This window comes from Lytechinus variegatus, chromosome 16, assembly GCF_018143015.1.
Source record: "Lytechinus variegatus isolate NC3 chromosome 16, Lvar_3.0, whole genome shotgun sequence".
NCBI lineage: Eukaryota > Metazoa > Echinodermata > Echinoidea > Temnopleuroida > Toxopneustidae > Lytechinus > Lytechinus variegatus.
In genome coordinates this window covers 5,811,122-5,837,639 of record NC_054755.1, presented here as the reverse complement: position 1 = coordinate 5,837,639, position 26,518 = coordinate 5,811,122, and the positions used below count along the sequence as shown (strand labels likewise).

Genomic DNA, 26,518 nt, shown 5'->3' with positions numbered 1-26,518 from the left:
TTTTCACCTCATATCTTTAGAGAAACTGGCACAGGAGCAATTGTCGCAGGAGAAAATGTTGTGTTTCCCAGACAAACTAGATCTCTGGCTTGAGGCACTGGAGGACAGGTGTCTTCTTCACTGATCTTCCTCATTCAACTTGCGATGATAATAAACTTTTATGATTGTGGGCAACAATGGAAAGACAAGACAAATGGCTACACACGCACACACCAGCATATAAAAACCCACACTCACCTGAACAGCAAGAAGCCGAGAGAAGTAACGGCAGCCCGCCGGACATCGTCATCGACATCACTGACGGCGAAGTGAAGGAGTTTCCTGATGGCCTTGTTGTTTCCGGTGCCACAGTAAGCCAAAGCGATGGTGTACATCCCTGATCGCCTTAGGATGGGATCCTTGTCTCTGCTCAAGCTCTCGATGAGGGTGTCGGCCTCTTCAAGACGACCATACATGGTCTACGGATGAAGTAAAAGTAGTGAAAGTAGTTGATAACATTTCTTCATATCAAAATTATTTGATGGTTTAATTGTTGTTGCCGGTGCTGCAATAAGGCAAGGTAATGGTGGGATCTGCTCAAGCTCTCGATGAGGGTGTCGGCCTCTTCAAGGCGACCGTACATGGTATAAGGATAAAGTATAAGTAGTGAAAGTAGTTCATAACATTTCTTCATATCAAAATCATTTGATGGTTTAATTGTTGTTGCCAGTGCTGCAATAAGGCAAGGTAATGGTGGGATCTGCTCAAGCTCTCGATGAGGGTGTCGGCCTCTTCAAGACGACCGTACATGGTATGAGGTTAAAGTAAAAGTAGTTCATAACATTGCTTCATATCAAAATTATTTGATGGTTTAATTGTTGTTGCCGGTGCTGCAATAAGGCAAGGTAATGGTGGGATCTGCTCAAGCTCTCGATGGGGGTGTCGGCCTCTTCAAGACGACCGTACATGGTCTAAGGTTAAAGTAAAAGTAGTGAAAGTAGTTCATAGCATTTCTTCATATCAAAATTATTTGATGGTTTAATTGTTGTTGCCGGTGCTGCAATAAGGCAAAGTAATGGTGGGATCTGCTCAAGCTTTCGATGAGGTTATCGGCCTCTTCAAGACAAATGTACTATTGTTCTAACATTAAAGTAAAAATAGTGAAAGTAATTCATAACATTGCATTATATCAAGATTATTTTATGGTGAAATTGTTGTTGCCGGTGCTGCAATAAGGAAAGGCAATGTTGGGATCCCTGTATCTGCTAAAGCTCTCAATGTGTGTGTCAGCCTCTTCAAGACGGCCATATGCGGTTTGAGGAACCAAAATCAGAAGTAGTGTAATTAGATTTGATGCGGGATTCATCTTGAAACTTAAAAAAAATGGACGTCATAATTACCTACCATGCAAAACAAAACCATCATTGAAAAAGCTTTATGATTCGATATTATATCCCTCTGATAAAGTGACAGAAACCAAGCTTCAATTAATTTGGATGAGGAAAAACCAGGTAAAATAGAAAATCTCAAATATAGATATACTAATGTTTTGTTTTAATATCATGGACACTTTACTACCACCAGAGGAGATACTACGATCGATGAAAAGGCACTCAACTCAAGCCTACAGCATCGTGGACTTAAAGTTAAGTATAAGTTAGTAATGGTCAGTTTTAGATATGACAGTTTGTTATCTTTAGGATAGGATAGGGGCTAGTACTTACCAGGGCAATGCCAAGACAAAGTCCACGCAGAATCTTCTCATGCTGTGTGTCTTGAGCATACTACAAAAAAAAAGAGAGAAGCACGATACATTTATTGACAACTTTAAGGTTTGAAGACAATCTTTAAGATAGACTGGGCTATGAACAATATGTTAGTTATAAACAGATAGCCATTGCAGAACAGCTGATCAACAGATTTTTTTTTCTTTTAGGAGATGCAGCAAGAAAGATACCTTAACACAAGCAGTGTCCATCGGCTATGCCACACAGGGATTTGTAATGATTTTCCCATTCCCTAATTACTCTGGCAATAAATACAGTAGAAGATATGCTGAACAAAGACAGTGAGTGGGATTCTTGAGATACAAGCTACTTAGACATTTGTAAAGATAAATAACGATTATATGTATCACATAATATTCAATTGAAAACTAAAAAAAAACATACACAGTCTGAAGATGGACACATTTTCAGTGCACTAATCAAGAAATAAAAAATATCCAAATAAATATGTCATATCAGAAACACCTAATGCAACCACATCTGATGAAATAATAGTAACATGCAATATAGTAGAATGAAACCAGGGGGGGGGGAATGAATCAATTTCAATGATAGGAAAAAACTCCCTTCATCCACTTTTTGTGAATAAACAAAATATTACCAATCACTACTGCAATACGGACCATCCCGTCAAACTTGAGATACAAAAATACCAACTACAGACAATCTTCTTCCAGGGTTTTATTCCAGTAACTTCTCTCAAAGATGCTCCTATAGAGAAGGTGGGACAGAAGTGATGGAGCAAGATCAAGCTACTTACGCTGACCATATCTTCAATGGCTTGAGCCGACTTGGTACCGACCATGACAAGACCCATACCCAGACCAGCTGCCTCGCCTAAAAGTGTGCAAGAAATACCATAAATCCAATCGATTAATTAGTTTATATGACTGAATCATTTCATATATCAAAAGATTAGCAGGACCATGTCCCAAATGGGTGGGGAGTCTCTGGGTTGGACATGGCCATACCAAAATGGGCAATAAAAAAAATAATAAAAATAAAAAAATGAAGAGTCAAGCTTCTCATCAACAGCTCAATTTCTAAAATGAAATATAGGAATTTCACAATGTAAATCAAGAATACCAGTAATTAAATATGATTTCAATCATACCTTTTTAAGAATAATATCGGTTATGATAGAAATCTAAGAATACTTTCCAGTGATATAATTCATAATTCAGTTTTTACAGTATTCTACCGAGATACCCCTCAAAGTTTAAAGAATATAAAGAATAATAACAGAATTAAAAGCAGAGACGATCAAAAGGACTTAACAGCAAAAGGTGAATATCACTCCTCTACTATCCTATCCTCTAAAAGATAATGCTGGTTGTCAATTCAATTCAATAAATCAGTTCAAGGTTTAGTAAAAACTCAAGTTGCAGCCAAATGGCTGAATTGGTCATATATACAAACATTTAATAGACTCCTTACATATTTCAACCATTAAAAAAATTACAAATACGGAGATAAGAAATATGAATATAGTAAACAAGGCAAGACTACTTAAGACAATGAAATGAATATACATAAGATTATGAGAAAGTTGTGAAATAAGAACAATAAAAAAGGGTGTTAAGCACCTTCTTTCATATCATATCAATTCAGGACTGTCTCATGAATATTTATCTTTGATCTTTCCCTAATATCATTCTGGATCAAGGGATAAGGCAAATCGTTAAGTTTATAATAATAATAATATAGGTTATTTATATTGCGCACATATCCACCTTGTTAGGTGCTCAAGGTGCTCCTATATTACCCGGCTAAGCTAGGCGTTCATAGCGCACACAGCTTTTTAAGGAATTACTTCCTACCGGTACCCATTTACCTCACCTGGGTTGAGTGCAGCACATTGTGGATCAGTTTCTTGCTGAAGGAAATTACGCCATGGCTGGGATTCCAACCCACGACCCTCTGTTTCAAAGTCCGAAGACTAATCCATTGGGCCACAACGCTCCACATAAAACTTTATATCATTCGACTATCCAAGATTCCAATATGATGGTGTGTATTACCTGTTACAGCATCATCTTCATAGAGATTACACTTGAGCTGTTCATACACGTCTTGTCTCGCAGTTCCCATAGCAGCAAGACCGAGACCCAAACAACCTCCATGCCGTACCATCTGAAAATTGGAAGGAGAACAGGAGATTGGGAGAAAATGAAAGGTTATGCATGAGGTTATTTGTTGAAATGGGATGTGAATACAATTAGAGAAGTTCAGTATTAATTTGGCATAAATAATTTTGTTGAGGTGTTTTATTCATTAAGCACATGAAAGACATTGTACATGTATATTAACAAATACTTTCAAGTGTAAAATGTCACTTCTCATGAACTCCCAACAATATTAATAATAAAACATAAACATGTTTCCTTCCTAATTTAACTTGTTTCCCAAGCATTTCAGGAGTCCTAGAAGAGCTATATTTATCAGTATATTTATATAAACCAGTATATTATCATTTTATTTTACTTTTTTTTTTGGGGGGGTCTAATACTGCCGTGGCCATCTGAACCTTCAAAGCAATGACAGTATACATAACACCAACATAATCTCCACCAAATATGTTAACACTGGTACTTGTACATGAACTACTATCCCTATCACCTCTACAGCCACCACTGACATGACATTTAATAAAACCACAATCACCACCACTACCAACTCCATCTCAACAACTCCACCATCATCAGCATCATCACCACTTCCATCTCCGCCAACACACAACAGCAATAGCTAGCACAAGAAGGATGAACCCCCAAAACATATCATTCCACATAATCAGAGCTGCCAACCTGAACAAGAACATTTCAGTATTTTTAAAGCTGAAAATCAGTTTTTTGGCGAGGAAATCAGTATTTTGGGACAACACATACAAATGAAACTTGAGAAATCAGTATTTTGCATGAAACCATCAGCATTCATCTCATTTTTCAGTACTAAATACTGCAAATCTGTACTACTTGGCAGCTCTGCACATACCTCGGATGTAGCCTCTTTCAGTTGACCCAGCAAGTATTCGATGATATTCCCTCCGTGGTTAGCATGGATCAGACCAAGGGCGTACAGACCACCCCCGTCCTGGTACGTACTACCACCTGTTGAGTCTTTAGGGAGGTACGTTGACATCAGGTTGAGTGCTTCCTTCTCATGACCCCTATGGATGACACCCAGACTGGCTGTAGCAGTGAACTTGGCCCAGTTGGTAGCCCTAGCAAGCCATTCAAGGTTGTCTCTATAGGTGGGGGAGATAAAGGACATTAATTGTTGAATTGGAGAGGTCCCTGACATAACAATATTACTTGAATGCAGCTTGGCACTTAAAAACACAACTATTCAATCATTAAAGATAAATTCCAGTTGTGGTAACGATCTCAAAATGACTTTTACAGAATCTAATACAATGACCACCCAAGTGTCTGTTTGTATGAATAAAAATATGTGCCAAATGATTCTGAAAGAAATTGGGTAATTGCTGAGAATGAGAAATAAGCGCGGATTCGGTCACTTCCATTTGGTCTTTATTCCAGCAATAATAATACACTGTCCCACGTGTGCCTATCTGTGTTGGTGATCTTCAGTGTGAACATTTTTCAGCGTAGATTTCAAGATTTCAAAAAGTTCAGTTTATGTAACTGTACCAGATCTAGATCCTCGATGATATTCTGACAATTAAGCCTGGTTTTACAGACTTTCTCATGAAATCGGTGTTTACTGCAACTACTGGCATTTCTCTTTAAGCCAAATCTTATATTTACTGTACTTCTGTTTTTTGGGGGGTAATTTGTATTGATAGTGTAAATTAATCCATTCAGCCCTGCTACTGGTAAATACATGTGCATATACCAATAAATAATGGGAGGGATAGTGCTTCGGATGAACATCTTGTCAAACAGAAGAAATTAAGTCAATTATATGGTCTGATTTTGAGTATATTCACACTTTATTTGAGCACATTTGATCCATAGATGGCTTTATTACATACATGTATGAATAAACATACATTGTCTCTCTTGGCATAGGTGTTGTTCATTTTCCTTCAAATATCAACAACATTGCTACTTCAGTCTGGGCACCTGAATCCATATTGGTCTCAGGTGCCCAGACTGAAGTAGCAACACATTAATGATCAGAATGAAATATTTTCTCTTTCTTTTTTAGATGGTATCCCCAAAACTTTTTTGTAATTTGTATTGATAATGTAAATTATCCCATTCAGCCCTGCTTCTGGTAAATATATGTGCATATACCAATACATAATGGTAGGGATAGTGCTTTGGATGAACTACTTGTCAAACAGAAAGAAATTAAGTCCATTATATGGTAACAATCAATATAACCAACACAAATTTCAGCAATTCATACTGAATGTACACAAATCTGAAATACAATTACTTCTCTAAATCCCTCTTAACCTGGGTATTAGAAACAATTATAGAGTTCATCAAACAGCATTATGAATCCTTAAATACAAAACCCACATGTGCACTGATATATACTAAGATCCGGACTACGTATGACCGTATGATTGGACAATTCGGTGGATTCCCAATACGGTGCACTATCCATCGGTTGCATTGCATAATTTAAATAAACTGCATAATTTCATACAAGCCTGCCGTGCCGCATCAGCCTAACAGCAAAATTGCATGCATGCACTAGGCTAGCTTGCACACCAGATGTTGACTTTTTCCCCATGAGGCATTGTGAATTTCGGCCTGCAACCGATAGATGGTGCACCGTAATGTGAATTATCAAAGCAGCGCTTACCGTAGGAATGCATCACTGGTTGTCCCACAATGCATGAAGGAATTAGAAATAACTGTTGCATTGTGACAAACTGAATTCCTCACAGATTCCTAGAAAAAAAGACAATACAAACTACATGTAAGTTTCAGATAATGGGATGAAGATATCCAAATACTTAAATGCATCAAAGTTAAAATATTTCCTTAAAACCATCCGTGAAATATTACTTTTAAGTAGCAATATCATATTCTATTACATATACAACAAGATAGTTTGTTTTAATACAAATGTGCCAAAAAAGCACTAAAAATGGTAAATAAACAATGTTACCCAATCAAACAAACATGAAACTAATATTATTTCAACAATTTTTTTCTTGGACAAAATGGGAACAGATTTATTGCTGAAGATATATTGTAATTACTGAAGTTCATAAACAAGATTTTGAAGGTAATTAAAGCATGTATAAGCAATAAATTTGTTTGCCAAACATGTTGGTTGGGTTTGCAATTTGCTGAAATATCTTTACGAATTTAAGGATTAACACTGTACTTCCTGTTCAAATATAATTATATTTATGTAAAGAAGTACAAAGTTTAATTTTGTGATCAATATGAATAGACACCATCACTATTATTGCAACGTCTGTGGACATGGACTTTTATAATCGACTGGTATAATTGTACAGAGAAAAGTACTGATTACTCCACACGTGGGAATCTTTAACCTTGGTGTTTTTTAGAACAAGCATGTCTGTCTTGTTGCTACGTATCAAGAACTGTAGATGAAGCGCTATTGTGAGGTTCCCACTAAGGATCTGAGTCAGCTTGTTCAGTTGATCTCGATGTGCTTTCTCTTCCGGTGATAACTAGGGAGGCAAAATAAATAAGTATAGGCTTTAATCTTTTCAGGGCAAGGCCAATTTCTACATTATACATCCTTCCCACTGTTTGTTCATCCGTTCCGATTGGCCTTTTGTAGCCTATCGGGAAAACCCTTGAGCCTTCCAAAATATTTTGCTACAATCACGATTGCCAAAACTAACCTCAAGACTTGGTAATATCTGACACAATCATTGTGGTTAGTCATGGTGTAAATTGTGACAGCGGGAACTATTTCAGAACAAAATTGGGAAAATCAAACAGGGCACAATAAATCTCCAAGGCCAGTGAGAAGGGCATCAATGTCAGTTATCAAGGCATGCATAGCCATGGACTCTGATTAACTTAGATTAATCAAAGTCCTGGGCCCCATCTTACAAAGAGTTGTGATTGACCTGATCAACCTCATCTATATGGGAATCCATCAATGTCAACTTTTTTTCTACAGGAAATTTGGGCACATTCTCTTTGGAAACAGATGATCACAATGAATTTTCAAGAAAAACGTGCATGTATGAATATACCTCTTATCTATTAAACATTTGAACAAACACTCTAATGTTGATGTTGCTGTCTGTCCATAGTTGTGATCGATGGGATCAATTACAACTTTTTGTGAGACACGGCCCTGTAGGTCATATTTTAAATGGCCGCTGTAAGGGGCAATGAATTCAAAACACATTTCTCCGACAAAATACCCATGGACATTAGGATAGCACTGATACCCTTTCATCACAGTCTGAAATAAATTGTCAATTGGAGTTATAGAAATATGGTCATGTGATTTACATTGAGAAACAGGAATGTCTGAAAAAAAAATACTTACATGTACCACTGTTTATTACATCATACATTGATAAGAGCATGAAATATCACAAATATTATTAGGCTGATATCACATGAGAACTAATTAACACATTTTATCAGTATAGAATATTCAATCCTTCCTACCTGCTCATCAGGTACAGGAGCTTGAGAAGAAAGGGCTTCAATTTTCTCTGCTTTATCACCATCCGTTTCCATGGCTTCACTATAAAAACAAAATATATAGTTAAATAGTGTGTTTACATTACACATATCCTTTTAAAAATATTCCGTATACATCATTATCACCCCTTAGATGCATTTTGAAGACATGACAGAATGCATGTTTATGAATTACTATTGACGATGTGTATACGAGAATATGTATAATGATTGTCTGTCTATCTATCTATCTGTCTGTCTGTCTGTCTGTCTGTCTGTCTGTCTGTCTGTCTGTCTGTCTGCCTGTCTGTCTGTCTGTCTGTCTGTCTGTCTGTCTGTCTGTCTATCTGTCTGTCTGTCTGTCTGTCTATCTATCTATCTCTCTTTCCTCTTACCCCTCTTTCTTCTCTCCTTCTGCTGGTGTGCTAGCTGGAGCTGGGGTGCTGTCTGCACTAGGCGTACCAACCGTCTTGAGAGAAGCTTGGACACGTGAGAGGAAGTGTTGCGTTGCACTCTCGTACAGGTCAAAACCAATCTGGAATGCCATAAGTGCTTGGTCCTTTAGGGGGGAAAATAAAAAGGTTCTTGTTGCTGTGTTTATTTAGTACATCAACAATGTTTAAATCCATAATGAAAATAAAAAGAAACTCTCCATATATTTATCACTGGTTCTTGAAAATACACTACCAAAATTTATTGGTTTCCATGTATAGCATAGATTTAGATTAATATCGTTTTATTTCCATTCAACAAGATAAACAAAACATAATCGAAGTAATTGAAGCATATGAAATAATAATTTCTAATGAAGAAAAAAAGTAATAATGCCAAACGTATTCTATTGTTAGGTATTGTTAGGAATTTCAAACAGCATTTCATAGAAATATATAAATTCAAATCTATGATTTATATTACATTTTCTATCATAATAAGTCACTACTGAACAAACAAAGTTTAAACTGAAATATTTGTGTTGAGAAGTAACTAGCATAAATATGCCATGTTTTTGTCAAGGTTTCATTTCAATTTGTCTAAAATATGAAGATCTTGGGGGGAAAAATGAGACCTTAATATTTTTCAGATCCTGATCCAAAGCAATGTGATGAAGGGGCATGACATACTCATTAGTTTAATATCAAAGATAAAGTAAGTTTTATGTTTGGCAAGTATCAACTTTTCTTTGGATTTCCTGGGTGTAGGTAAACTTCTGGCCTCAACTGTATATGGATACTTCAATACCAATATATATGCTGTATTTGGCACTGTGCATCATTAGGATTCAATTTGAATCGTGGAGGGGTGTTAGTAGGACTCTATGAGAATAGAATGGAAAGGGCGGGTTGTGGTCTAGAGGTTAGGGCTCTCCTCTTTCAATCAGAGGGACAAGGGTTCAAATCCCAGCCATGGCGTAATTTCCTTCAGCAAGAAATTCATCCACATTGTGCTGCACTCGACCCAGGTGTGGGAAATGGCTACCCTGCAGGATTAATTCCTTGCATGCACTGAGTGCCAATATGGTAGCTCGAGCAAAAGCCGAAGTAATAACAGCAAGCGCTTTATATTTTTAAGAAAAAGCACTATATAAATCCAGCTATAATCATTCTTACCCCTCCTTCTAAGATGAGTTTATCAAGGATATCAGCTACGGCAGGAGGATCATCCAGAAAGATGAGACACTGACAAACATTGATGAAGTCAGGGGTCGCCAAGTTGAGATAAAGACGTACCAGCATCCGTAAGATCTAGAAATGTATTAAAAAAAATCATTGAAAATCAAACAACTCGAGCTTAAAATCAGTGACACCTTGGTGTAACTCAATTGAGGTGATAGAATATTGCAAGATCTGGGAATGATGGAATGGAATTTTCAGATTAGTACATAAAAAATTTAATGAAGTATGGTATTAACTAATATAGCAGGCCAATTCCATCACACAATCAACCTCTTCATTAGTCCAGATTGGACCTAGTTGTTTGGAAGTGCCCTTTCCCCGAAGCTAACATAGAGAGCACATGTCTCCCAATCTCTAATCAGCGCCAATCCACTCATCTTCCCTCTATGTTAGCTTTTGGGAAAGGGCACTTCCAAACAACAAGGTCCAGTCTGGACTACCTCTTCATATGTCGAACCTTCATTTACTCTATTCTTAAATCACATCACTCACAGTCTAAGCCATGACTATTTTGAGAAAAAATATAAAACATATTTTACAGAATTTTCCAGCAGCATTTTGAAGATTTATGGAATATTGATTGTTTGAGCTGAAGTCTGGTTTTACCAAGATAAGATGATACAGTACCTGCACACCTCATGTCAAAAACCTTTCACATTAAATTACAGGGTTCTTTATAAAGAATTTTCAATTCATTCTCAGCCTTTGCAAACATGGTGATAAAATATTTTAGCAGGATCTGCTGTCCACACTAAAATGGGGGTCTAAAATGACCAGTTTTATCCATCGAGCTTTCTTACTTACCATGCTTGAATGCAATTGGGACAGTATGATGGGGTCTAAAATGACCAGTTTTATCCATTGAGCTTTCTAACTTACCGTGCTTCTAAATGTTTTCTCCTGAAGGAGTGACATGACGATATTGACGCTGTACTTCAACATTCCAGGTACATCATCCTAGATTGAAAAAACAAAAACAAAGGTCAACTTCATGTAAATACACATTCTCATCTTCATAATCTATTATCATGTGAATCAAAATAAATGCAGAAAATAATGCAGACAAACTAAGAATAAATTGCAAACTTGATATCATAATGATGATAATAACATTACTAATTAAATATAAATGTATTGCACAGCCACTGTAAAAATATATTCCACTGCGCATAAAAAAACAAATTTCATTAGTATAATCATGAGAAGATAAGTCTTAAGGTGACTATTAAATATATTAACAGATGGTGATTCCCTTATAGAGCATGTGAGTAATATGGTAGCAGCATATTTGCGAAACAACATGAGTAAGGTAGTCTTGGCAACAGTAGTATAATTCATTCTATAAATTATTATCATAATCATCTGCACCATCATCACCATTACCACATAATTATCATCACCATCATCATCACCAACATCATCATCATCACCATCACGATCATCATCATCATCATCACTATCACCACCACCATCATCATCATCATCGTCATCATCACCATCATCATCATCACCACCATCACCACCACCACCAATCATCATCAGGTACTCACTGAACTGAGGATAGCCTTCTCAAAGATATCTATCCTCCTCGTCTCCAGAGCAATACCAATGGCTTGCTTGTAGAGACGCTGCTCGAAACAACGCTGGAACATCCTATTAACTATCTCCTCCAGACGAGAATCAATAGACTTGAGGTCATCAGGGTGATCATGATTATGCACACGCAGTTTGGTGTAGAAGTCAATGCACTTTGCTGTGTGTGGAAAAAAAAAATCTTCTTAGGTTACTGGCACAAAATACTAACAATTACTTATACATAGTGTTGTCCCATGGATATAAAACTAATATCGCTTCAAAGCTATCTAGCTAAAAAGTTTTTAAAGGGGGAGTGAACCGACTGACACTCTGTTTGGCCTTTCATTGATTGTGTGTTATTAATAACTAGTCTTAAAAAATATCCATTTTGAGATAACCATCAATAATACAGTGGAAGAATTGGCCTATAACTTTATTCATACAGAGTATCTAAAATGTTTTTGAGAGGGAAGTACTTGTTTTCTTACCTGGTACCATAATTAGTAAACAAATAAATGTTCAAGAGTCGGTGCAATTGACAGAATACTTCATGAGGTGAAAGATGATCGCCTTGTTGAATGGATCATTAATTTCATCTTTCACCGAATGAAGTATTCTGTCCATTGCACAAATAAAAATATAATTCATTATTTGGTTTATATGACACCTAAAATAGATTCTTTTTCGTATGAAATTTGTGAATTTTGATGCAAAACATGTTCATGCAGTGCGAGCTCGGTCTGTTGACTATTGCATACATACAACATACGCGCTGCAAACACAAGTGGTGCCTGCAGTCTGGGAGTGTGTGTGCGATGGACAAAATCATATGGATCCAAAATTGCACAATGAATGGATCTAAAACTGCACGGTTGATGACGTCATTGTAAAATGGGCTGAATGATCCATATCGACCATTCCATCAAATGACAAGGATCTATCTAAGTGTCATATAATGTGGGATGAATTTAATGAATAGCTTTCGGTAAGGTGTTATATCTCTGTTTGTTCTTTTCTGCATTTATATTGTATCATAAACTGTAAAAGGACTAAATATTTTCTTGAGAATTAGAATTTGTCAGGGTCAACTATCTCAACAAACGATCCAATGAGAATTTGCTGGATTTCTGTTCATGTTACCATACTACCAATTAAAGATTAAAGAATTAAAGATGGAAAGAGATGAGAGCCGGACTTATGAAAAGGTTGAATGCCCACATGACAAATATGAGACAAAATACACTCTAGACATCTTTTTCTTTCCATTGCAAAATACACTTCTTAATATTTCACTTACAGATGGTCGTCTCTTCATATTCAGCTGTTGCGTTGACATTAAACAGACTTCCCGCACCAAGAGCGTAGGTCAAGGATTCCTCAAAGGCACCAAGATGATAATAGACCTTGGAAAAAAGAAAAATCAACTAGTCAAAAAAAAATTATACATGGACAGGGTGCTACATAACTGTTTAAAAGCACTTGCCCAGTCAGGCAAGTTAAATTTTTACATAGTTGAAATATACTTGCCCAAAAATCTATTTAACTTGCCCGAAAAAGTCCTTGAAAAAATAGTTCTACCTCTTTAAAAGAAAGTTTTGCAGTTTTAGAAACCATTGACCTTTTTCTCTTTTGACATGAAGCGATCTACCTTGCTATTGCATTTCTTTTTCAAAATTGATTTTACCTTGCCTGCCATGACTAAAATTAGGGTCAATATCATAACGACCCTAATTTTCGTCATTCTACTGAAAGAATTTTGCTTGCCAAATTTGGGCAAGCAGTTTTGGTCTTAACTTCAAAACACTTGCCCCGACCCTAAATTTTACTTGTCCCGGGCAATCGGGCAAGTGCTTATGTAGCACCCTGATGGATATATCTCAGAAGAGATATATGTTGATGGTAGTATTTTCTCACAAAATAGTTAACTCTGTTATACTAAAGGACAAATTTATCAAATATGACATGCAAATCTTACCTAATTAAAGTTTCATTAATGCAATATTTGAATTGGAAATCAATGAATTGAAAAATGAATAACTGAATAGAATATTACAACACTTTTTACTCTCAATTTGATTCATTTCATTAATCAATATTCTCACACATGTTTACACTAACATTATCGTAATCTTGGTCCTGACATTCTAGGATGACTTAATCTGGCCTTATAATGAGCATGGTATTAAATATTCTAAATGCAAACTAACATGCTGCCTACAAGAACCAGAAGGCCCCTGCATCTAGTCTATTTGATTTAAAGAACAAGCAGTGAATAGTTAATATAACTATTATGTAAAAAGTACACAGTGTCGTAAAGATATTTTCATTGTTTTCATTTTCAAATTCTATCTTTATTAGTTCATCCATCCATTCACTTATTTATTCATACATTTTACATTTACTTATTTATTCATTCATCTATTTATTAACTATTATTTCATTTTTGGGGGGAGGGGCCTCTTATATTATGCATACATGCTTAATATTGAAAAATAATTTAAAAATAGATTTTGTACATATCAACTGAATTGACAAAATCAATATGATATTCATTGAGATTCCAATAAAACTTGCAGAACAAGCTAAAATAAAATACCTTTGATGCAACGAGAGCAGCAAGACCCCTCTCTGGAAATGATTCATCTTCATACAGCATCTCACTAGGAAGCAACAACAGCAACAGAAAAAATAAATATCACTGAAGGTGATCCCCACCCTATGCCATTACCATGGCAATAAAATACTGCTGAAACCTGTCTATTAGAAAATTAGCATTGTAAAACTTTGAAAAGATGACATCAGTTACATTAAGGAAAATGAATCACATGAAATCAAATGTGAATATATTAAATAATCAAGAAATCAATGGTAATATACCTACATGTATTAAACACTTTTTTAAAATACATGAAAGCAATGACTAAAACTTAACAAGGGAAATATACAAAATTGAGCTTTATAGTTTAATGTTCAACAAGCGGACAATTTATGGCAACACACTTTTGAGGTAGCGTTCCGTACAGCATTTAACTTCTGAGATTTTGTGACTATTTCCAGCTATCACTGGGATAATCTTGTCGGTGGAAGCCAATCTCAAAAGTTTTGTACAGTTGTAAGGCAAACTGTAACTGTTCAAAACAGTGGACTCATAAATAAAAAAGCGTGCTTAACCATGGCAACAGGCGATAATTTGGCAAACTGTGGCAAAAGCGTATTAAAATCAGCATTGGAAATTTGTTTTATTTAAGCAGTAAATAAGTGTAATCTATACAATAAATCTACATAAACCATTGGTTCAATGAAACCAGTGATTTTCAAAACCACCTTTGTGATTTCGGGCCATTTTTTGTTCTGGTTGTGTGTAATTGGTACCAACTACAGACCTTATGCATTGAGGTTCTGGGACCACCCTCTTAGAGGCTTAAACCGCTGCCTTGTATGCACTTTTTTAATCAGTTGGTCTCGAGTATAAATATATAAAACTTGAAAACACTTACATCTTTTCGACTGTGTCCGCTATCTCAGCCCAGAAGTCATCGACAAGCTGATTCAGTCTTTCCAGAGCAAAGGACTAAATATTATAGGAAGAAAATATATATAAAAGGTAACACTGCCTTTAAAATAATCTGTTTGACATGGGAGAAATTTGACTTGGAAGAGATATTAATCTCATGTTTGCATAATATGGCGCATAAAATTAGGCAAATATTCTACTTATGCTTATGGATAGTTGACTTATGAAAGTTTATCAAATAAATAATTGTATATCACATGCTACTTAAAATCTTTGATCTCGTTAGTTGAGAGGATTGACACTTAATTGAAAACAATCTCTATCCTATAAAAATGTACAATGAATTTTCATGATTTTTTTCATCTCAAATGTGTTCTAAAAAATGGGTGTTGAGATTTGTAAATTAAATATGGGCCTATTTTGTTTTTATTCTATGACTTTTCATTCATTTTATAAAGTATCTTTTATGCAATATGTTCAAATGCAACCTTGGGTTTTATCAGAAAAAGAACACAAAGATGAAAAATCGGTAGTCTTTAGATTTTTATAGGTATCAGATGTCAATATAAGTTTTCATAATGTTTATAACTAGTTGGTAGTTAAAAACTGGTTTATCAAATTTCAAGAGAGCACAGAAAACAAGTATTTTACAAATATGGCAAATGTGCTAACCTCATACTGTTTAAAAACAGTCTTAAATTCTGTACAAAACTCTTTCATGGCAAAAGGTGGTTTCAAATTACGTCACGAATCTGAAAACAGGATTTTCCAGAGCTGTCCTAAAAATTCTTGAATTTCGAGATACATGATTTTGTGAGCCCACTTGACAATCTGGGCCCCCATTTCTTCAAAAGTTGCTTTGATAGAAACTCCTACTGGAATGTCAACTGTCGCTGAAGGTGCAAATTAGGAAGCAGAATATTCATTGTCATGGTAGATGACATTCCATCAAGATTTCCTATCAATCAAGTGTTTATGAAATGGAGTCCAGGGTCCCTGTCTTACAAAGAGTTACGATTGATCCAATCAACCTCAGCCACATGGAAATCCATCAATGTCATAATTTCTTTTATGTGGGAAAATTGCACAATATCCTTTGTAAATAAAGACAAGCACACTGAATTATCAAGAAAACAATGACTGTACACATATCACATCTGGACAAAATTTCAAACAAGCATGCAATTTAGATGTTGATGTTGCGGGTTTTCCATATTTGTGGTTGATTGGATCGATCACAACCTTTTGCAAGACTGGGCCCAAATGTTTCAAATTTTAAATGTTATTACCTGAAGCTGAATATCTGGCTCATCCAGAAGGGAAATCACGCCACCTGAAAGAAGTAAAAAGAAATATGATCTTCATTTTTGAAAATTAGGTATACTTAAGTGTAGTATAGGTAATTATAGTAGCTAAGCTAAGAGACGCATATAGGTCCCTATTCTCAAAAGAGGTTGCAATTGTACCATGGTACAAAACCATGGACAATGAAGATTTTTAAACATAATTACGCTATTTCATCACGTACACAAAATTAAATCCAATTCAATGCACGCTTTCGGCAAAGTGCACTTAAAATGAAGCGCATTAATGAAATATATCTGTATAGTCCATGATTTTGTACCATGGTACAATTGAAACCTCTTTTGGGAATACGGGCCATAGAGTCTGCCTCCCTCTATAAAGCATCTTGTAGCTTAGCTACAAAGAAAGTAAGATGGCTGCGTAAACATCGCCAACCTTTTTTCCATGTTTCTCAAATTTTATCTCTTTTTTTTTTTAAAGGAATATTTGCTTAACAGAAATCAATATTCCATAAATGTTAGAAATGCAAGCTCTAGCCCATTTACATGATTTAGGGCTAGATCTTTTAAAGGTAAAGTAGAAATCTTTGGAGGGCAAAAATTGCAATGTTGACCGCGGTATACACACATGAATGGGGCACAATCCCTGGCTCTGTGGAGAGTAAGCATGAAGATAGGTGAGTGAATGATTTTTACTCTCTGGTAGACAGGAATTACCATCATTTCTGGGATTGATTTGAAGGTAGTGCTGCAAGTCAGGCGGCATGTTCGGGTTCGGTTCGGCAAGGTTCGGCAATTTTTTTCCGAACTTTGGTTCGGATCGGGGTTCGGCAATAAATGCCAAATTAAATTTAACATCTAAAAAATAAAGATCGCCGACCTACAAACAATGATCCGTCATGTATTAATAATAAATTTTGTTTCTAAAAAGAATAGTTAAGATAATTGTTGAACTTTCTTTTGTTTTAATTAACAAAAAAATAAGTCATTTCTACTTTCATTTTTAAAATGAAAATAAAAAAATCAAAAGAAAAAAATATTGATAACGAGAGAATCAGGACAAACAGAATTACAAAGATCAGAATATTTTTTTCACGATTATTTCATGTAGCTCTGATCATGATCGATTACGATGTTATTGCCAACGCAGCTTCTCAAATTGGAAAGTGTTGATCGGGAATGTCGAAATAGTAGACAAACAACCTCCACTCAACTGTTATTATACCGGTAAAATTCACATTCCAAAGAATATGAGTGTTTTAGAAAGTTCCTATTTTCTGAAAAGTGGTAAAATCTGGTCAATGAATTACTTTAAAAAGATAAAATATCAGTCCATTCTTGGTCCAGAAAGATCGACGCTACGTGACTTCAAACATTTTTCTAACACGAAAATGAGTACATGGGACTGTACTACGTATTTTAGTGTTGTGAAATCACTCGGCGTTGATCGTCAGAACTAAGATAATAATTTATATAATAATTTATTATTTCATTCTCAGTAATTGGCCAGATTAAACCACTTTTAAGAAAATATTGACAACGGAAAAACGTTTCAAGTTTGGAATACGAATTTTACCTGTATAATAGCGACCGAGAGCAGGTTGTTTGGACTTCCAGTTTCAACTTTCCTTACCAACCATTTCCGGAACATCGATCAGGGAACATGCGTTGATTTGGTTTGAATTTTTATCTTTTTTGTTTTTTTCACCCTCATTCCTTCATCTCTTATTTATTTATCTTTTATATTAATATGGAAATTTCAGAAGGTGGAATATATATACTTTACCATTACTTTGTCAGTCACAAGGAATTAATTTATGTCTTTTCAATTAAATGTACATCCGATTACAGCAATACGTAATTCAACTACACTTTTTAACCGAGTTAAGCTTAAAATGTCCCCACATTTTATAAGGAAAAAATATATTCATGTTTAGGCCTGGGACGATTGTCATTATTACCATTCGATTATTTCCTGGAAAAATAATTGAATGATTCGATTGTTCGTCGGGAATCACGTCTTTTAAGTCACAATAGTTGTCCTACTTTATGGTGACCCCCCCCCCATGAAGAAATCTCCATCAAAGTCACATGTTTAGCATAAATGAGGCCCTTTTCCCCCTTCTCCATGATTTTTTTATATCAAAAGAAACTTCATGAAATGAGATTAAATCTTTCAGTTTATTGTTCCAATGAAAATCTTTCCTAAATTAATACTGGTACCCTGGTATTATGCATTCATCCCTCCAATTGCCACACCCCTTCATATAAATGAATCAGCCCCGCCGAGTCCAAAGACGTAAACAACTCATTCATGAAGTATATTCTTTGAGACTGAGCCCAGGTGGAGCATTTCACTTGAAAATTTTCATCCCTTGCCCACACCATGTCCCCGCCTCCACTTGTGGCACTGCCCACGATGCTACACATGTATTAAAAAAAATATTTCATTTGAAATACCTTTCAAAATAATGATTTTTTTATCATTTGAACCTACATGTATAACTGGGTCTATTTTTGGAGACTAGTCGAGAAAGTACTGGTGAAGGCGGGCGCGTGTTGGAATGTAGTTTTCATTGGTTGAGGGGGATATAAAAAAGGTTGTATTGTTCTGAAACATGAAAGAAATTCTCCGGCTCCCACCCCCTATCCTTCCCTCTCTCTTTCCCTCACACGCACACACACACACAGATGGGGGAGGGGTCAATTTATTTCTGAAGTCATGACCTTTCCTGATAAGGGAACCACATGCCTTCCGCTTCTTTGTTTCCCAAAGTTTCATTGGCTATCCGAAGGTCCAATCAGCTCAAGTGAGCTGGTTATGTGTTTACTTATTATTGTGCACGCACACAATGACTTATTTTATGTATGAGGGCAAGGTCGGGTGGGATTAACATTTACGGAGCGCTATCATGTTGGTATGTAACTGTGAATGTGATACAATCATTGATAATTTTTGAAACATTACCTCGGTAACATAATTTTTAAACCTGTAAAAATAGCTGTCATCATTGTTTTCTTGTCATTTTATTTTTATTACTTGGGTATTAGAGTTATCCCAACGTCATAATCGGGATCTGCCAAACATTCGATTAGTGTAAATTTTGCTAATCGATTGGTGATTGGCGGCATGCCAATTGAACCATTTGATCAATCGATGTTTACTCCCAGGCCTATTCATATTTATAAAAAAATTGAAAATGATAAAAATTTAATCAAACACGAGACCGAAACTGTCATACTTTGTCATTTACGAGGAATGAATTTATGTCTGGTTCTTTTTCTTTATTAAATACAAAATGATTAGGTCCGATTACGATCACGATCGATTACGGCAATACGTAATTTCACCACACTTTTATACCGAGTTTAGCTTCAAAATGCCCCCTCATTTTATCAAGAAAAAATATATTTATGTTAATAAAATATTCTTAAGTTGATAACAGTTCAATCAAAGACAAGATGGGAGCTATCATAGTGGATTTTAAAAATATATTGAGTGGAATTCTCTTTGTGCACAATCACTAACCAATATATATTTTATTAATTTCATACTTAAATATATGTAGTCATCGCATTCACGCATTGCATACAAACATACTTTTTTTTTTCCGAACTTCCGAACCAGGCCTTTGAGTTCGGTTCGGTTCGGTCCGGTTCGGAAGTGCCAAGTTCGGCGAACTTCCGTTCGGTTCGGCTGCAGCACTAGTTGAAGGTCAAGTCCACCCCAGAAAAATGTTGACTTGAATAATTAGAGGAAAATCAAACAAGCATAACGATGAAAATTTCATCAAAATCGGATGTAAAATATGAAAGTTAGAGCATTTTAACTTTCGCTTATTTCTCACAAAACGGTGATATGCACAACTCGGCGTCATGCAAATGATTCAGTCAACAATGTCCATCACTCACTATTTCTTTGTTTTTTAATTGTTTGAATTATACAATATTTCATTTTTTTAGAGAGATTACGCTCTAAGGACCACGTTGACTGAACCATATGGTATCAACCAATACAAATTCCACATGATCAGGGAAGAATTAATCGTTGTTTCACTTGACAATGAGGAGAAAATTAGTATACTTCATATATCATAATAAAATACAAAAGAAATAGTAAGTGGATGATATTATCAGTCTCCTCAATTGCATACCATCCAGGATAAGAATATAACTGTTTTGTGAAATTCAGCGAAACTTTGAAATATCATAACTTTCTTATTTTACATGTATCTGATTTTGATGAGATTTTCAGTGTTATGCTCGTTGGATTTTGGAAAACAGTGGGGGGGGGGGGGGGGGCTTCAGCCCCCCCCCCACTGTTTTCCAAAACGGTGTACAAAAATGCAAAAATAAAATACAATTGTGATTTTTTGCATTGTCAGCCCAACCCCCCCCCCTCCCCCACTTTGAAAACCGTTCCGGTTTTATATTATATATACATTTGATCAGAATTCCAGAATTAAAAAAAAAAATAATTCAAGGGCTTTATTTATAGAATTGAATTGAATTTGTATTTCATGCACTAAAATTGGTATAATTGATTCAAATGAAATATAGCATATTGATTTAATGAAATTTAGCTTTAAAACCCCATGTATGTCAACTTTTTCCATTGTGCAAATTCTTTTTGCCCCCCCCCCATTGACAAGGCTCAATATACCTACATGTATTAGGAATAAAAGGTCAACTTATCTTTTTTTTTGTAGGCATTCAATTTCTACGATGTAGTAAATTTTGGGGAAATATAAACTTTTCTGTTGGAAATTCATTAACAAAATTGTGGTCATATCGTTTTTACAATATCAAACTTGTGCTTCGATCATACTATATTTTAGTGTATACATGTACTATGTATAGATTAATTGATTTACAGAAAATTGCAACATTCGTTGGAAAAAAATATTTTAAAACAGAAAATGTTTTATTTGTATTTTTCAATAAAAAACGTTTTTTATTACAACTCTGTTTATGTGTTTCGTGGCAGCAAGTTAATAAAAAAATACATACTGCCTTAATACCGGTATTCAGGATCAGAATTAGTAAAAAGATTAGGCCCCTAGGCAAAAGTATATTATCAAGTCATACTTGTTATAGTACCTAGCAGTTCATCAACCTTGTGACAAACACACTGAGAGAATACTGAGATCATTTGGGTGTGGAAACGACCCACAACGAATAACAATATATTTGTTAAATAATTAATTCAAGGCTCCACATTAACTTTTTTTGGTGGTGGCCCGTTCGGGCCACCAAAACCTTCAGTTTTTTTGGTGGCCCATTAGTAAAGTTTGGTGGCCCGAAAAATATAAAGAAAAACATTAATTAAAAATGAATAAAACAAACTGAAATATTCAGTCACTACCACGTACCACTATTCTTTGTACATCTTGTACGTAAATCGTGCTTGCTGTTATTTTACTTTACTTATTTTTTGGTAATATATAAATTGTTCTATCATTGTGAATATGAAATGATTGAAAGAGAATAAAAGAATTGTATTGTTCCCAGGTTGTGTGGACTTTTAATCTCCATATAGACACACACTCATAATGGTAAAGTAAATAAATAGTGCATATAGCAAACTCAGATTGATTTACAAAACAATGATTTTTCCTTTCTTCCTTTTTGATCGTAAAACCTAGATTATGCAGGCCCCAAATCCAGTTTATTTTCCAGCATATTATAGCAGGAGAAAATCACAGAAAATATGCTGCAGAATTAGAACAATGTATAAAAGGGGGAAATAAACAAAAATAATTTTAAGAATAGTATATTGAAAAAAGAAAAAAAAATTGTAAAAATGAATAAGTAAAATATGACAAATAGAAAAATGAAGTAAAGTAAGACAAAAAACAGAACAGGAAAAAAAATTGAGAAAAACAAAACAAAAGAAAATGTAAGAAAAATGAATAAGACAAAATAATCAGAAAAAATGGGGAAAATTATTATTATTATTCAGTAGAAACATGTTCTTTAATCAGGCATATTCAATGGGAAGGGGTATAAATGGTTTAATAACTGTAAAAAGAAATGACAAAAAAAATAAGAAAACGGCAAGTTATCTGAAAAAAAAAACAGTGAGAAAATTCCTTCCCTATATTTGACAAAATGATGGAAAAAATTCACATTTCACATCAATAAAATGCCTTCCCAAAGTATTTACTTCCTTAAGAGTGGTTTAAGAAGTCATTTATAAACAAGAAAGAAAGAAGCTGTCTATTCAAGACAGCTTCGAAAATAAACCAAATATCAAGATACATACAAATGCACATGTGGGACTGTGATGTACCACTCACACATTGTACGAGGTTAGTATATGTACTAACCTCGTACAATAGACAGTGTTTGACCCTGGATTTCAAAGTAGTCGGCAAACATCGCTTCATTGCTGAAGTAATATTTGCCGAAACTCCTTCTCGCTACGCACCGGGGCTCTTGCCGGTAAGTAGCAATAGATTAAAGAAATATGAAAATAATAATAAAATAATAATCATTAAAAAAAAAACAAATTTCGCTTACCTCGACCTCGAAAGTGACTTCGCTTGTCTCTTCCACGGAAATACAAGGAAGCCCGTTGGTGGCGCTAATAATTTCACAAACTTGATTCAGCTCCTCGGTAATTTTATAACTGTATCTAAATTCTTTGAATGCGCAATCCTTATGATTAATTTACTAATTATGGGCACCAATGAATGAAATACCTTCAAAAACATAATTAAAGATTATTATTGGTGATGATAACACTTATTTGCAATGAATTTAAAAAGATGACTAATAAAAAAAAATGAAAATAATATACATGCCTGGAAAGAAACCAGCAGTACAGGATTTAACGAACGTCAATAATACGTATACGGTATCCCAAAGTCTATACAATGAAAAGATTGGACACTTCACGGACTTCGCGTAATGCCTTGCGTCGATTTGCGTGTAGAAGTAGTGTAGGTGCCTAGTCTTTCCCTTGTCGTGTCTTTGATATGAATATAAATCGCGCGCCCTCTTTAGGCGAAAATTGATATCCGCGCTGAGCAGTTTTCATCTCCGTAAAATCTTCACTAAAGATCAAGAAAATATACATGTTTTTTAAAAGAAACTTCAAGGAGAAGTCACGGAAGGATCTAAATGATTCGGTAAGTGTCATAGCAGAATGTGATATATAAAATTTTAAGTAATATTTTATGTGGGCAAAAGCCCAGAAAAGTTTAACTGTGTCGTGTGTGTCGCGTTGCATTCGACTGATATTCCTTCGCACGCGAGATGCTTTGAACCCATGGGTGGTGATGTACTCACCTATGTGTTTTATGTGTTATAATGCATTTGGAAATCGGTCTTTTTGAGTCAAAAGAGAGGTCATAATTCCTCCTTTTAATGCTTGCAAATTAAGGGCATGTCATTGGTGTAAAATGTAACTTTGACGTAGATTTTCAAAGTTCTGGGGAAGATTTCTTAGCAGTAACATTTCGCATCGCAGCTCCCTGAGTCTGAATAGTCTGCTAGCGCACAGCCAGCTGCAGTGGTTTCACGCATGCAAAGCTCAGCCAGACAGCCGGCTGAATAATAGTTACTGTATGCCAGCGGTAGGCCTACATACTGTCATGACTATGCAATCTTTGTGTGTGTGTATTTGTGTGTAGATTAACAAAAAAGGCGCATGACGAATTGACTTGCAATTTGAACTGTAGAAAGTTGATAAATGCATGCAAAATCGGGAGAAAAATTGCGCTACTTTGAAAATTATTGGTTGCCCGATTCGGGCCACCAAAACTTAACATTTTTTCAATAATGGTTGCCCGAGATGAATTTTTGGTGGCCCCGGGCCACCGCTAATGTCGAGCCTTGATTAATTACACAACATTCCCAATACTTAGATCTAGCAGGGTGGGTAAACTTAGTCTTGAGGACGCAATGATGATGATTTTTTTAGATATGTCTTACATTTCTTCATCATTGACGTCTTGACACTCTCTCCATACTGCCTTCAGCGAACGACCAAAACAAAGATGGATTTCCCCCCAAAATCCATCTTTTTAAACCAAAATGACTAGAATTTTGTTAATTTTATTAATTCTTACACCTTCCTACGCCTAATGCGTAGGAAGGTTTTAAATATTACTTTAAAAAAATGTAAAAAAATGAAGATTTCTTACCTAACTGATGCCGCGTAGACCTCTCGTTCCACATGTAAACAACGGAAATACAATAGCGTCGACCCTTGAACCGTGATCATAAATAATTTATATATATTGATATAAATTATTTATGATCACGAAATAAATTTTAATATTTGTTAAATAAGATTTTTTATCTCTAAATTGTTCGTTAAGACGGCATTGCTTTCCGGAAGTACGTCATACATAAGCGGTTCAAGGGTCGACGCTATTGTATTTCCGTTGTTTACATGTGGAACGAGAGGTCTACGCGGCATCAGTTAGGTAAGAAATCTTCATTTTTTTACATTTTTTTAAAGTAATATTTAAAACCTTCCTACACATTAGGCGTAGGAAGGTGTAAGAATTAATAAAATTAACAAAATTCTAGTCATTTCGGTTTAAAAAGATGGATTTTGGGGGGAAATCCATCTTTGTTTTGGTCGTTCGCTGAAGGCAGTATGGAGAGAGTGTCAAGACGTCAATGATGAAGAAATGTAAGACATATCTAAAAAAATCATCATCATTGCGTCCTCAAGACTAGGGTAAACTATGCCATCACTCCCCTCATATCGGCTGCTTATTCCGCTTCTCAACTGGTCAATCATAATTTATTTAGGGGCCACAGCTGTTTCCTCATTTAAATTTAAAAAGAGGTAGCCTACGCCACGGTAGTCATAAAATTTGTGCCAAAAGCCAAGGTTGTGCAAAATAAGTTATATTTTCTCATGGTATAACTGCTTTTGGGGAACGTTTAATGTGGTTAAATTGTTTGAAATCAATTTTGATCTTACCAAGGGAGGCAATTATTATGACTAAAAGAATGCCCTTTTCTTTCAAGAATGACAAACACAGAAATGAACATATGGGACAGGTCAATGAAAGCCTACAAGTCCCTACGTCTTTTTGAACCAATTAAACATCCATAAAACTAAATACTATGTACAGGATCAATACTACTTACCTGCTGATGTTATCTTCATATTGATGTTAACAAAACTGCCAACCTAGCTAAGTAAGAGTTTTATCCCGATAATACTAGACAGTCCCAAGAAAGATTTCCGAAAAATTACTTTGTCACCGTATGCAATGTAATACTTAGCGCACAGAGGGCGCTCTCTCTATTTTGTTTTCCTTCTCTTTAGATCTCTCTCCCTCTCTCTTCCCTTTTTCTATTTATATCCCCCGGGGGGGCCACTTACATTGACGAGTGGATACCATGCGCGACCAAAAAAACACGTAAAAAGGATGTCTTTTTCACGATAGGGCACGTTACGTACGTAACGTGATAAGGGTGTCAAAAACACAAAAATAATGAAAAAAGGGTATCTATTTCGCTAGGAAAATTACGTGTTTAGGGTCGAATTTGCCGGGATGATAAAACAAAATTAAAATGTTTTATAAAGGATGTCCTTTTTGCCCCGACACTTCGTGTTTAGAGTCCGATTTGCGCGAGGTGTTGAAGGTGGGGTCGTACTAAACCAAATAAGGTAAAGCCGACGACCGAAGGACCCGTAACAATAAAACATTCCTGTACTTGTTTAGGGGTTCATTTCAGGGAATATTTGCCAAGAGTATCGTTTTGTTTCCAATACTTGTTAAGGGTAGGGTTTCACACGCCAATACTTGTTAAGGGGTGCATTTTCAGAATATAGAAATTACGTGTTTAGGGTGCTTTTCGAGACCCCATGGTCGCGCATGGTATCCACTCGTGAATGGAAGTGGCCCCCCCGGGTTATATCCCCTATCCCTTCTCTCCCTAAATCCAGCCTAGATATTTTCTCTTAGCCTTCTTCCTCTTCTCTCTTTCTATCTCTCCCCTTTCAACCCCCCCCCCCCCATAGCTTCTACCCCAGCTGTCTGACCGAATGTCCTGTTTGGGCCTGCCTAAAGTTAGTAGTTATTAATTTAAAAAACATGATACCTCA

At 35.5% G+C, this 26,518-nt stretch overlaps 1 protein-coding gene across 1 annotated transcript; it reads right to left on the bottom strand.

Annotated features, from left to right (window-relative positions):
- Positions 1 to 214: 214 nt before the first annotated feature.
- LOC121429507 (26S proteasome non-ATPase regulatory subunit 1-like) lies at positions 215 to 25,676 on the bottom strand. The gene is made up of 17 exons (XM_041626566.1): positions 25,555 to 25,676; positions 16,426 to 16,469; positions 15,120 to 15,193; positions 14,219 to 14,282; positions 12,920 to 13,025; positions 11,598 to 11,800; positions 10,927 to 11,004; positions 9,982 to 10,116; positions 8,770 to 8,933; positions 8,360 to 8,438; positions 7,255 to 7,395; positions 6,549 to 6,637; positions 4,761 to 5,013; positions 3,788 to 3,899; positions 2,527 to 2,603; positions 1,704 to 1,763; positions 215 to 458 (listed from the first exon to the last, which is right to left on the bottom strand). The coding sequence occupies exons 1-17, from the start codon at positions 25,571 to 25,573 to the stop codon at positions 234 to 236; spliced, it is 1,923 nt and encodes a 640-aa protein (XP_041482500.1). The 5' UTR covers positions 25,574 to 25,676; the 3' UTR covers positions 215 to 233.
- Positions 25,677 to 26,518: the final 842 nt, after the last annotated feature.